Source organism: Aphelocoma coerulescens (genome assembly GCF_041296385.1).
Source record: "Aphelocoma coerulescens isolate FSJ_1873_10779 chromosome W unlocalized genomic scaffold, UR_Acoe_1.0 ChrW_unloc_scaf_1, whole genome shotgun sequence".
Lineage (NCBI taxonomy): Eukaryota > Metazoa > Chordata > Aves > Passeriformes > Corvidae > Aphelocoma > Aphelocoma coerulescens.
This window is the reverse complement of record NW_027184080.1, coordinates 12052491-12065950: the sequence shown is the minus strand read 5'-3', so window position 1 is coordinate 12065950 and position 13460 is coordinate 12052491. Positions and strand designations below refer to the sequence as shown.

At 47.4% G+C, this 13460-nt stretch overlaps 1 protein-coding gene across 2 annotated transcripts in view; it reads left to right on the top strand.

The window, feature by feature from the left end:
• Positions 1–2470: 2470 nt before the first annotated feature.
• Positions 2471–13460, top strand: part of LOC138102785 (E3 ubiquitin-protein ligase UHRF2-like) — a 396395-nt gene continuing 385405 nt past the window's right edge. Inside the window, exons 1-2 of one of the 2 annotated variants that reach the window (XM_069000537.1) lie at positions 2471–2518; positions 2706–3016. In XM_069000537.1, the coding sequence (XP_068856638.1) occupies positions 2864–3016 (153 nt within the window). In that variant the 5' untranslated portion in view covers positions 2471–2518; positions 2706–2863. Of the gene's footprint in view, positions 3017–13460 lie in introns of both variants that reach the window. The other variant, XM_069000536.1, reaches the window with a different exon arrangement.

Genomic DNA, 13460 nt, shown 5'->3' with positions numbered 1-13460 from the left:
TCCTGTTCTTCCTTTCCAGTGTCAGAGAGGAGTAAGGGCCATCTGTTCCCTAAGGGGCAGGGCACAAAAACCAATAACATAGCCAGCAGGGCAGGGGCCTCATCATCTAGGGAACAGCCCTACAGTATGCAAGCAAAAGGAGCACAGCAGACCCAGAGATGGAAGCTAGATTGAACCAAGAGTCCAGATCATCAGGCAAGTTCATGTTGATGAGCCAGGTCCAAAGTACAGCCAAAAGTGAATCCACAGGTCAGGATCAGAACCAGGTTTGGTGAGGGCAAACAGGGTCAGATACAGGCTAATGATTGCCAGGAAGGTCCACAGCAATATGTCTGATGCCAAAACAGTCCACAAGTCAGTGCAGATTGATGCCAATGGGACTGATAGCCAGGTACAAGGAATCCTGTGGTCGAGGTAGAGACCACTACTCCTGCAACATAGCTCACAGAAAGCAGGGGTCCTGCTACTGGGGTCATGGACAGAGGCTGTAGGTGAAGGCAAGAGGTGAGGCTACTCAGGGCCCTGACAGGATTGATTAGGATTGGAGTTCACTAGTGGAACATATACCCTCAGTCTTGATTCATGGGGACACTCTCATTTGCAGATCCCTTGAACAGTGTCATGGACTTGAGGTCCACCCAGTAGCCAGGCCCAGACCCTGAGCTCTTTATTCAGTCATGGGCCATGGGTATTTCCAGATGTTGTTCTGCTACTTACTGGCTAAGTCTGACTTGAAGCTTGCTAGCAGAACATATATGTATGCTTATAGACACACAGAATAGAGAGGGAGCAGAAAAAGAAAACAGGAATAGAGTTGAATAAGAAGATAGGACAGACTGCAGTAATTGGATGCAGGGCTTGCCCAGACACGCATACTGACCAGCAGCTTGCTTACACACGACCATCTTTGGATTTCCAGATAAGGTTTTGTAGCAGGTTGATCCTCTTTCAGTCTCTTTCTCTCTAGCAAAAGGTGTTTCCTATTCCAGAAAGCTGATTCTGCACTTTCAACATAGTCTCCCACAAAATTGATTCTATTTCCTCTAACCCATTAAAACTGACCCCATTTCAGAGTCCCTCCAGAACTTTTTTCTCCCCACTCCAGAAGAGACACATTCTGTTGTTAGCAATAGCTTCAAGAGAAAGATTGTGATCTGCAAAACAAGACACTGCAAAAGGATTTTATTGGGACTCTTCCCTTTACCGTGGTGGTAAAGTGGAACTAGGGCAAAGCTGAAGACAGCTTGATTTATCTCTTTTTAATTATGATTACTAATCCACATTCATACTGTATTCCTCTGCATTAATATCTTTGAGTGTTTCAGGGAAGCCAAGAAGGCTGGCAAACAAAGATTTGACTAAATCACATGCACTACATTACTTGAATTGGAGCTTGTACCATCACCACCAGTCAATAAACCAAACTCTGAACTTGTGTCTCTGACACTGGTGTTGCACTGTAGTAGGTATAGTTACAGGAAGGTGTGTTATCTCACTAGCAGAGATGGAACAATGGAGATAAAAAGGCAAGGAACAGATTTATTTCTGCTGCCTTTGCAAGTGCTTAATACTCATAAACCAGGCCTTAAAAGTAACTCAACCAAGGCCACAGTGTGAATTATGTCAGACCTGGAATTAATATACAGGGATCTTTGATATCATCCTTATACAAAAAATGCCACAAAACCACATCTCTATCATCTGGAACTTGTCAGTTTGTTATCTCAGTCTCTTAAAGTTTTACTACTTGGGCAACAAAGCTGCTGCGAACTCTGCGCCAAAAAATGTAGGCTTCAATGCTCTCAGGTATAATAGCATCACAGAGAGCTATATCCATAAGCTGAATCTCACTGAGTACTGCAGCAGATATGTTTTTACAGTACCATTTTACCAGAATCACTTCCTACGTCATTGGTATAATTTGCAAGCCTGAGACTAGAGACGCTTTGCCCTGTGAGGGAACAAGAAGACGCGCTTGGCTCCCATAGGAACGATAATGGCCGCTTACTCTACTCTCCCCCCACTCAGGTCCTTGATAGAACTACCGAGCCGGAGGAAAAAAGACGCCGTCCAGAGAATGCTCAAAGAAAGGGGTTGGGGCTGGTTTTTACAGTACCATTTTACCAGAATCACTTCCTACGTCATTGGTATAATTTGCAAGCCTGAGACTAGAGACGCTTTGCCCTGTGAGGGAACAAGAAGACGCGCTTGGCTCCCATAGGAACGATAATGGCCGCTTACTCTACTCTCCCCCCACTCAGGTCCTTGATAGAACTACCGAGCCGGAGGAAAAAAGACGCCGTCCAGAGAATGCTCAAAGAAAGGGGTTGGGGCTGGGCTGAGCGAGGCTGGGCGTGACCTTGTGCAAAACCGAATGCGGAAGGAGAAGTGACAATGCTATCTATTCTCCCCCCACTTCCCAATGTCGTCTCTTTACGGCTGAGGGCTCTCGCGAGATTACTATTGGTGCCGTGACCTCTGTACGAGAGTGGTAGAGGCTAGTAAACGCGCTCTGAAGGTTGGTGATGGCTCCTGGTGGTGTTTGTTAGACTTGTCTGTGGCAATTCCCGCCAGACCTCATGTTGTGCTGGCTTGGAGAGCTTACGATTCTGTTTGTATGATTACGGGGTACGCTTGGGGAGTACACAAGGATTGGGTCAGGTCTCCTTTACCCCTCCACTCTTCTGAGCGAGGCCTGTGTGCAGGGAGGTTCGTGCCTGTTCGTCGGGATTCAAAAAACCTGCTTCTATTGAGCTGAACAAAGAAGTGAGGGAAACGTCTGTTCGGTCTTCTGTTATCACGCACTTGGAGAACAAGACCTCCCCTTCACCGCGGGTGGCTGAGCTAGCAGAAGGCGCACACCATGTGGATCCAAGTTCGTACCATAGACGGCACTGAGACACATACTATTGATGATCTGAGCCGTCTCACCAGGATTGAATGTTTGCGGGAAAAGATCCAGAAGACCTTCTGTGTGAGCCCCAACCGCCAGCGTCTCTTCTACCGGGGCAAGCAGGTGAGGTGGAGACCTGGTGGGTTGGGATGGGGGGGAGCTTCTCTTTTATGTCATCTTCCCTTTCTTATGTTCTGCTCTCCGTGACTGAATGCAAAACTCCTTATCGCCTCCCATACTGGGATCTCTGGCTTTTGTTTTCTCTCACTGAGCCTAGGAGGTGGTGAGGGATAAAGAGGGAAGACAAGCTGCCTGGCATGACAACAAAAGGCTCTGAGCCCAACTGGTTTCTTTGTATACTTTTCTTTTTTCTCCCCACTCTCCACAGTAAGTGAGTGGGTACTAATGAGGTCCCTTTGTGTTTTTCTTTTTTTTTCACCCAAACCGAGGGAGGCTCCTTCAGTTTATCGCACCTAAATGACAGAGCAGACTGGGGGTGTGAGGGGGAGGAAACTCCCTGTTTTGCTTTTTCGACCAGGCAAGAGGAGTCAGGTGTTTTCCCTGAGTTTCTGCCCTCTCAGTGCCCCATCTGGGTATAAGGAAAACGTTTATTGCGTGTGCCCTGCAAGTGCTTTCCAAGGCCTAGGTGCCACATCATAGACTAAGGGTTTTCGGGGACTGTGGACTCCAAACTCATTCCATCCACCAGAAGAGGAGAGACATAGGACTCCTTAGAATCCTTCCTGGAGGTGGGTATTCGACTGTTGGCGCGGGGGGGGACGGGGGGGAGGGGTGCAGTACGGTGGGGTGAAGCGGCAGCCTGCATCTTCTTGCACTCCCTGGCTCCCTTGTATTGAAGCTGTGAGAGTTTAGCGTCCTAGTCCTTTTAGGTGCTGCAAACAGCTTTTTACAGAGAAGGATGTCAGTTTTAGCTGATATCTCAAGAAGTGCTTAATCTACACCTGGTTCCAATGGTATTTGGGACCGCTGATTAAAAGGTTTTTTTTCTGTGAGTTGATACTTTCTCCCCTCATCAGGGTGGGGCACGTCTTTATCCAAAGAGACTGTCTCGGGCTGTGTTTTTGCTGATGAAAGGTGTAACTTGTTTTAAGCTACTTTACATAACTGAGGTATGCACAGTGCTTGAGTATTAGAGTGAGGCATAAATATTACATGAGGGGAAAACAAAGAGTATCAGACGTATTTTATTTCTAGGGAGCTTGACTTGTTACTACAAATGAGGATGGCAATGCTAGATTAAGCTGAGCAATGTAAGATGGGGCAAGGGCTTGGGGGATGGGGATCCAAAGTGTCGATGCTTGTGCCATTGCTTCCTCACAGGGAGTAGGCCATGCCAACCAGTGCAGCGACAGATGTTCCTTGGCTGCCTCTCAGGATGAGAATCATAGGGCTAACCACATCAAGGCTGTGTATTACCGCAGTCCTATGCCCTAGGGTATATCACCGCCTCCCGAAGCCATAGGGAGGAGGAGAGAAGATCCAGCAGGCAGGAATTGTGCAGCAAGATTGATTTATTTAATTATTTTACAAACTCTTTTATAGACTTTTTTCTTCATAGTCTAATTGGACAAAGGATCAGCCACCCCTTGGGGTGATTGGCTAAAATCCTAAAACATCCATTGTCAAAATATTTTTCTACTATACCATAAACAAGACTTTTCAAGGTTGCAGGTGTCTTGGTTGTTTACATAATTCTGCTACCTCTTCTGTGAGAGAGAAAAGTCTCTCACGGGCTTAGAAAATAGCAAGAAAATCCTTGTTAGCAGCATTTTTGTATCTACAACAGGACACCCCAGAAAGAATCGAGTCAGACAATGGGACTCATTTCTGAAACAACTTCATAGACTCCTGGGCCAAGAGCGTATCACATCCCCTATCACCCACAAACCTTCAGAAAGATGTTGAGGGCACTGGGCGCTGGGAAATAGAAACACTGGGATGTAAAATTAGCAGAAGCCACTTGGCTGGTTAACACCAGAGGGTCTCATAACTGACTTGGTCCTGCCCAAACACAGCTTCATTAAGATTTAAAGAATAACATAAGTTGGAAGACAATCAGTACTTGAGGGGCTCTACTTTGTCATAGAAGGAGAGAAAAGCTACAAGAAGGTGTGTTTTCCTGAAGTACACACACTACACTACAGTTAATGTTACAAGGGGCTCATAAGCAGTAAGGCTACATTCTCATAGCCAGCTACTGCAAGGAAACAGCTATGCCCACAACATAGTACCACTTTCTCCAGCATACCCTTCCCTCTGCAATTAAGATAACACTTTCTGGTCTGTTCCAACTTTCCAAGTTGTACTAAAGAAATGTCAGATATAAAAAATTCAGGATATAGCCCCAGGTCTATAAATGAACAGACAAGGACAATCCGTGCATGTTCAAAGGAAATTAATACAATAGACACTTTAAATCCTTACTGAACACAGTATTACTTATTAAAAAAAGTTATTCTTCCCAGTAGTCAGCTCCTACATCACCAGAAATCATGAAAGCATTACAGAAATGAGTCACAGATAATCCCCCCAACAAATTAAGTATTCAACCTAAAAAAATGGCAATTTTCATCAAAATAAGTACTGCAATTTGTCTCTGAAATGCAGCTTCAGGAAATGGGTAAACAGCAAGTGCCCTGGTAAGCTTGATAGGACATTCAATCCAACAACAGTTTATATAGCAGATTAAGTAAAGCTTTGCTCAAAGACAACTCCCCTAAATGAGAGTGGCTAGGCAATACATTAATCTAAAATATATACATTTGGTAAACAATCTTAAATAATATTTAAAAGAACATTCATCATCAGTACAGAATTTACATTTATGAAGTCGATAGGCAAATAACTAGTCAAGCTGTATTTCATATACGTCATTAATGACTCTGCAAGGATATTAGAATATGTACGAAAACAAGAATAACTTGGTTTAGAGCAGGAATAACAGATTTTTTCATTCCACTAGCTCTTCTAACTCGAGTAATTTAGAAAACAGTCAGGTTCCCTTAGTAAAATTCACTTCCATTTTTTCTTCCTGTTTAGCATACTTCTAAAACCTAGGGCCTCATTAACATCTTTTGATTGATGCACCACCAATAAACAGCTACACTTGGTGCATCTGTCATCACTCTTTCAGTATACTGCGCATCTACAAGTACAAGAAAAAGATGACATCTTCCAAACACATAGACATTCCTAGCCTTTACAAAGCATGCAATGATTTTGTTATTTAGTTGCTCCTTAGGGAGCACAGCAGCCCAGAGCACTGCAAACAGAGATGCGGCCACTAGCAGGGGCAGTTTGTGGTGCAGGGCACCTGGGACGCTGCAGAGGCTGCTCTCAGTTTGCACAGCAGGTTGCACATAGAAAGGCCGACTCCTGATTAGGGAGGATCTGCCTCACAGAGAGCAGCAGATAGTGACATGGTAGTTGCAGCAGTTATTAGCACAACTGTGGTACAGAGGGGACAGGCACTTATGCTGAGGACTGTGTGAGGCTGCTTGGAGATTGTGCAGCGATGGTCTCAACATGAAGCAGGGCACGGCTCCCCAGTACTGACTGGTGATGATGCCCTTGGCACACTGGAGACCCCGATCCAAACAGTTGGGACAGGGTGGGAGGATGGCACTTCCCAGGTCTCGGGCTGCAGAGAGTGCCTGAGGCCTCTCTGTGGGACTGCAGGCAGTGGTGGCATCTCCTGTGAGAGATGTGCTCTGGTCAAGGTGTTGAGTCACCAGGGTGAAGGAGATGCAGGAAGAAGTGAGCAGGCTGCAAATCATCAGGGAGGACTATGAGGAGATTGACAGGGTCTTTGCAGGAACTCTGCAGAGACAATGACCTGAGCCACACACAGCAAGGAAGGAAGGACAACTAAAGACCATGGTCAAACAGGGAGCTGAGGGTGGCTGTCAAGATGGAGAAGGCTGGAAGCTTGTGACTTCTGGCAAATGGAAGAAAGGCTCCTGCTCCACCTGAAGACCTGCAACTGCCCTGGGCATAGTGTCCTGGGCACCAATGAGGACAAACAAGACCCTTCCGGGTATGCATCAGAGCCAACTGAGCCCAAACTTTGTGTCTGCACAAAGGGAAAAAGGAAAGTGACAGTGATTGGAGACCCCCTCCCATGCTGGACAGGAGACACCTATCTGCTGACCCAAGCTGATGTCTCCGGAGGTGTTTTTGCTTGCCAGGAGCCAGGATCTGTGATGTTGCAGAGGGACTGCCAAGGCTTGTCTGGCTCTCAGACTATTACCCCTTCTTGCACTTCCACGTGGTCACCAATGTTACTGCCAGGGGTAACCTGGAGTATTTCACAAGTGCCTACAGAACTCTGGGGGCGAGGGTGAAGGGCATGGGGACCCAGGTGGTATTCTCAATACTGCCAGTGAGGAAGGAAGGCTCAGGTAGAAGTAGACTCATCTAGTGGGTCAAGACTTGTCTGTGTGGCTGGTGTCACAGGCAAGGCTTTGGCTCCTATGGCCATGGGACACTTTTTGAGCAGCAAGGACTACCAAGCAAGGGTGGGATACATCTGACAAAGTGGGACAAGAGTGTTTTTGCAAACAGGCTTGCTGAGTGAGGTGGGCTTTAAAGTAGGTATGCCAGGGGAGGGTTACTGTAACCTGAAGACAAATGAAGGCACAAGGGGCAGAACAAACATATCTGGGGGATAGCATGACAGGAGAGGCTCTCACACTTACCCTGTAAAACCAGCATGACTTGGGGCCCATTTCAAAAGCCTGAACACATATAGCATGGGGAACAAGCAGGAGGAATTAGAAGTCTGTACACAGTTGCAGAGCTATCACCTCATTTGGATTATGGAGGCATGGTGGGATAGCTCTCCTGATTGGAGTGCTCCAATGGAGTGATGAAGGCTTTTCAGGAAAGATAGGGTGGACAGGCGAGGAGGAGGAGGGGTTAAGCTCTACACAAAGGGGCGGCTTGAATGCATGGAACTTTACCTTAGGACAGGTGACAAAGCAGCTGAAAGCTTGTGAGAAAAGATTAGAAGACAGACCATCACAGGTGATGCTGTACTAGCTGTCTGCTACAGACCTCCTGGTCCAGAAGAAGAGGTAAATGAAGTCTTCTTTAGGCAGCTGGAGAAAGCTTCACAGTCACATGCCCTTGTACTCATTTAAGCACTCCAGTATCTGCTGGAAGGACAATACAGCAGGGGCAAAACAATCCAGGAGACTTCTGGAGTGTATAGAAGACTATTTCTTGATGTGAGTGATCAGTGAACTGACTAGTGAAAATGCACTGTTGGACCTGCTACTCACAAACAAGGAAGGACAACATTTTATGATCTTATGAAGAACTGGTTGATGGTGTGAAGGTCGAGGGCAGCCTTGGCTGCAGTGACCATGAGACTGTGGAGTTTAAGATCCTGAGAGGCATGATCAAGATAAACAGCAGAATTACAACCCTGGACTTCAGAAGAGCAGGGTTTGGCCTATTCAGAGACCAGCTTGGCAGGATCCCACAGGAAGTTGCCCTAGAGGGCAAGGGTACCCAGGAGAGCAGGTTGATCTCCAAGGACAAACTCCTCAGAGCACAAGAACGGTCCATTTGCAATGTATAGGAAGTCAATCAAGTGTGGCAGAAATCCAGCATAGATGAACAGGAAACTCCTGACTGCGCTCAGACACAAATAAAGGAAGTACACAGGAGGTAGAAGCAGGGGCACGCTACTTGGGAGGAATATAAAGGCGCTGCGTGTGCAAGTAGAAATGCAGTCAGGAAAGCCAAAGCTCAGCTGGAGTTGAACCTAGCAAGGGAGGTGAAGGGCAACAAGAAAGGTTTTTCTAAGTACATCAGTACCAAAATGAAGACTTAAGGAGAGCATGAGCTCATTGTTCAGTAGGGCAGGGCACCTTGCAACAAGCAATAGGGAAAAGGCTGAGGTACTCGATGCCTTTTTTTGCCTCAGTTTTCACTGGTAAGGTCTTCCCTCAGGCCTCCCAGGTCCCTGAGCATCCTAGCAGAGTCTGGGGGAGTGAAGTAGTAGCCACAGTAGAGGAAGAAAGAAACCACTTAACCCACTTGGACATACACAAGCTCATGGGATCAGATGGCATGCATGGGCTCAGAGTTGTGATCGGTGGTGCAAAGTCCAGCTGGGGCCCAGTAACTAGTGGGGTCCCTCAGGGATCAGTACTAGAACCAATACTGTTTAATGTCTTCATTAACAACCTGGATGAGGGGACAAAGTATACTCTTGGGAAATCTGCAGATGACACCAAAATTGGCAGGGGAGCAGTCAGTGTGCTGGAGGGCAGGGCTGACTTTCAGAGGGATCTGGACAGTCTGGAGAAACGTGCTGACAGGAACCTCATGAAGTTCAACAAAAACAAATACCAAATCCTGCACCTGGGCTGGACTAACCCTGTGCAACAGTACAGGCTGGAGGCTGACTGCATAGGAAGCAGCTCTGCTTCACTGAGGTGAGTTTTACCAGTCTTTATCTCCTTGAATTCTCCTTCTTGAGATAGGTGTGATGCTTGCCTCTTTCCAGTCATCAGGAACCCTCAGGGTCGTCTTGTCTGGTTCCATGGACTCGTGTATGTCCAGTTGGCTGAAGCGCTCCCTAACTCAGTCTTCCTCTGCAGTGAGTAATACTTCCTTGGCCCAGAGTCTGCCACTAGGTTCAGGAATCTGGGAGACCTGAGGGCCAACCTTACCTGTAAAAAACTGAGGCAAGGAAGGCACCGAGTTCCTTAGTCTTTTTGATGTCCTTACATTCCATACTCCGGTGAGCAGTGGGCACGTTTTCCTTAGCCTTTCTTTTGCTGATGCTGTACTTATAATAGCCCTTCTTGTTGCTATTCACATTTCTTGCTAGTTTCAACTCCAGCCAAGCTTTGGCTAAACTAAATCCTTGCATACATCTCCATATTCCTCCTGGGGAACCATTCCCTGCTCCCACCTTCTGTGTACTTCCTTTTTGTCTTTGAGCTCAGTCAGGAAGCCCCTGTTCATCTATGCCGGCCTTCTGCCATGCTTGCTCGACTTCCTGCATGTCTGAGTGGATTATTCTTGTGCTTTGAGGAAGTTGTCTTTTTGAGGGTCAACCAGCCCTCCTGAGCTCTTTGCCCTTTAGGACAGTCTATCATAGCATTCTGCCAAGCAAGTCCTTTAACAAGCAAAAATCTGCTCTCCTGAAGTCCAGAGTTGTAATTTTGCGATGTGTCTTGCTCACTTCTTTCAGGATCTTCATCCTCATCATGGCTGTTGCTATGGGTGCCATTGACTTTTATGTCCCCAACCTGTTCTTTGTTTGTGGGTGACAGGTCCAACATTTTTCCCTAGTTGGCTCCTTATCTCCATCAAGAGTTTGTATTCAACACACTCCAAAAACTTCCACAACTGTTTCTTGTCCTTTCATGTTGCCTCTCCATCAGATACTGGTGTGGTCAAAGTCCCTTGTGAATACCAGGGCCTGTGATCGTGTGGACTTTTCCCAGTAGTGTAAAGAAGGCTTCCTCTACTTCCTCTTGATCAGGTGCTCTACAGCAGACATCTCCCCAGTGTCGTGGTTTAACCCTGGCCAGCAACTAAGCACCACAGAGCTGCTTGCTTGCTCCCCATTCAGTGGGATGGGGGGAGAATCAGAAGGGTAAAAGTGAGAAAACTTGTGGGTTGAGATAAAGACAGTTTAAGAGGGAAAGCAAAAACCGTGCACGCAAGCAAAAAGCAAAATAAGGAATTCACTCGCTACTTCACATGGGCAGGCAGGTGTTCAGCCATTTCCAGGAAAGCAGGGTTCCATCATGCATAACAGTTGCTTGGGAAGATATACCCCGTAACTCCAAATGTCCCCCAATTCCTCCTTCTTCCCCCAGCTTTTATTGCTGAGCATGACATCATATGGTCTGGAATATCCCTTTGGTCAGTTGGGGTCAGCTGTCCCAGCTGTGTCCCCTCCCCGCTTCTTGTCCGCTCCCAGCCTACTTGCTGGTGGGGCAGCATGAGAAGCGGAAAAGGCCTTGATGCTATGTAAGACCTGCTCAGCAATAACTAAAACACTCCTGTGTTATCAACACTGTTTTCAGCACAAATCCAAAACATAGCCTCATACAGGCTACTATGAAGAAATTTAACTCTATCCCAGTCCAAACTAGTACACCCAGGCATCACCTGTGTTGGTCTGTTCTCTGACTTGTACTCACATTCTCTTGACTGGCTCCTCCCCTGCTCCAAGGCAAAGCTGCGTGTGTTTGAGCTACTCCTTTGCACAGAGCACAACCTCTCCCTGCCTATTGTCCAGCCCGTCCTTTCTGAAGAGCTTCATCCATCCATGGCTGCACTTCATTTATGTGACCTATTCCCCACTTCTCTGTAATCCCCATGAGAACAGAGCCCTGCTACCGTGCCCAGAATATTGACTTCTCTTGGTTTTGTCCTGTGTGTCCTCCCTCCATGCTGCATACTTTTATGTGAAGGCACTTGAGATGGGTTCCCACTTTGTGCTGCTTTCACAGGGAAAGTGAGGGCCTACCTGTCCCCTGGGTGCTTTCTCCATGCCTCTGTTCCTTTATTTCTCTTCAGACTTTGGTCATCATGACCTGTCAGACCTAGCTCAAAGTCCTTCTCCCCATGCTGGCAAAGATGCCCCACTTTGTCAGGTGTCTCTTGTTCTTTTTCAGCAGTCCTCATCAATCAATTAGGATCCCATGGACACTAGCTGTGCAGCCAGGTGTTGACCTGTAGAATGCATCTGCTCCTACTGGAGCCTTTTCCCTTCACCTGCAGTATTGAGAAGAACACTTGGGCTCCCATGTACTTCACCCTTGTTCCCAGACCTCTGTTGTCACTTGTGATTTGGTCTAGGTCAGTCTCTTTTTTGCAGTGTTAGCAGCATCCACACAAATGAGCAGTAAGGGGTGACAGGTCAAAGGACTGGACGAGCCTTGGCAGCCTCCCTTGTAGTATCCTGTATCTGGGCCTCCAGCAAGCAACAAACCTCCTGTGATAGATTCTTTCCTACAAGAAGACAGAACCAGGCTCTTCATAGTGGTGCATGATGGGAGGATGAGAGGCAATGGGCATAAGCTGAAATAAGAGAGGCTCTGACTGAATATGAAGAGAAACCTTTTTCACAATGAAGTCAATCAAACAGTAGAGCAGGTTGCCCAGAGGGGTTATGCAATCTCTGGTTTTGGATGTTTTCAAGATCTGACTGGATAAAGCCCTGAGCAACCTGGCCTGAATGCAGCCTTGACCCTGCTTTGAGCAGGATGTTGGACTAGGACCCTTCTGATGTCCCTTCCAACCTGAATTATTCTATGATCCTGTGTCTGGTCAGCAGATGGATCCCCTGCAGAAGGGAGACTCCAACTGCAGTCATCCAATGTTCCCTCTTGGTGCTAATGCCACAGTTCTATTGGGTGTATGCACAGTTCTATTGGGTGTACCAGGGCAAGGTTTTGGTAGCCAGGAGTGGGACTGCAGGGGTGGCTTCTGTGAGAAGAGATCAGGGGCTGCCCTGTGCCAGACACAGTCGGTTCCAGCCAGCTCCACAACAAACCCACTGCAGGCCAGAGCTGAGACAATCAGTGAAGCTGGTGGTGCCTCTACGAAAGCATATTTAAGAAAGGGCAAAACGACGCATGGCAGAGAAGAGTGAGGAAAAAAAGTGTGAGAAACGTCCCTGTGAACACCGAGGGCAGAGAAGGAGGGGGAGGAGGTGCTCCAGGTGCTGGAGCAGATCTTCCGCTGCGGCCCATGGAAAAGACCACAGTGGAGCAGGTATTTCCATGTAGCCTGTGGGTGGGACCCTGTGCTGGAGCAGGGAAAAAGTGTGAGAAGGAAGGAGTGGCAAAGACAAAGTTATTAACTGACTGCAACCCCCAAATCCCCATATCCCTGTACTGCTCTCAGGGGGGTAGGGAGGTGGGTGTAGAGGAGTCAGGAATGAAGGAGTGAAGTTGAGCCTGGGTGGGGTGGGGGAAAGATGTTGTTTTAATTTTTGGTTTTGTTTCTCACCATCCAACTCTCTTGTATTGGACAAGAAAATTAAATTTCATTTTTTCCCAAGTCAAGTCTCTTTTGCCCGTGATGGTAATTGGTAAGTGATCTCCCTATCTTTATCTCAACCCGCAAGCTTTTTCATCTTATTTTCTCCCCCTGTCCTCCTGAAAAGGGGGAATGAGAGAGAAGATGGGTGGGCATCTGGCAGCCAGCCAAGGTCAACCTACCACAACAGTTCGGGCCCAGCTGGCTCTGAAGCCTCCCTCTGAGCTGGTTTCTCCTCTTTGACTACCAAGGTACTCTACCGGTTCTGTAAATTCAGATCTGCAGGTAGGGAAGGAGCCTTTCTTCTGCTGACAGAAGTCACAAGCTTCCAGCTCCACATCCCCATACCCCTTACACACACACACACCTGGGCATGTCCATCCTGCTCTCGTTCAAGCATAACCACTAGCCATCCCTCCTTCTTTGCATCATGTGGCTCAGGCTCACCTCTACAGAGTCTCTGTGAAGACCCTGTCCACCTCCTGCTCATCCTCCTCAATGCCACACAGCCTGCACCCCTCCTCCCATA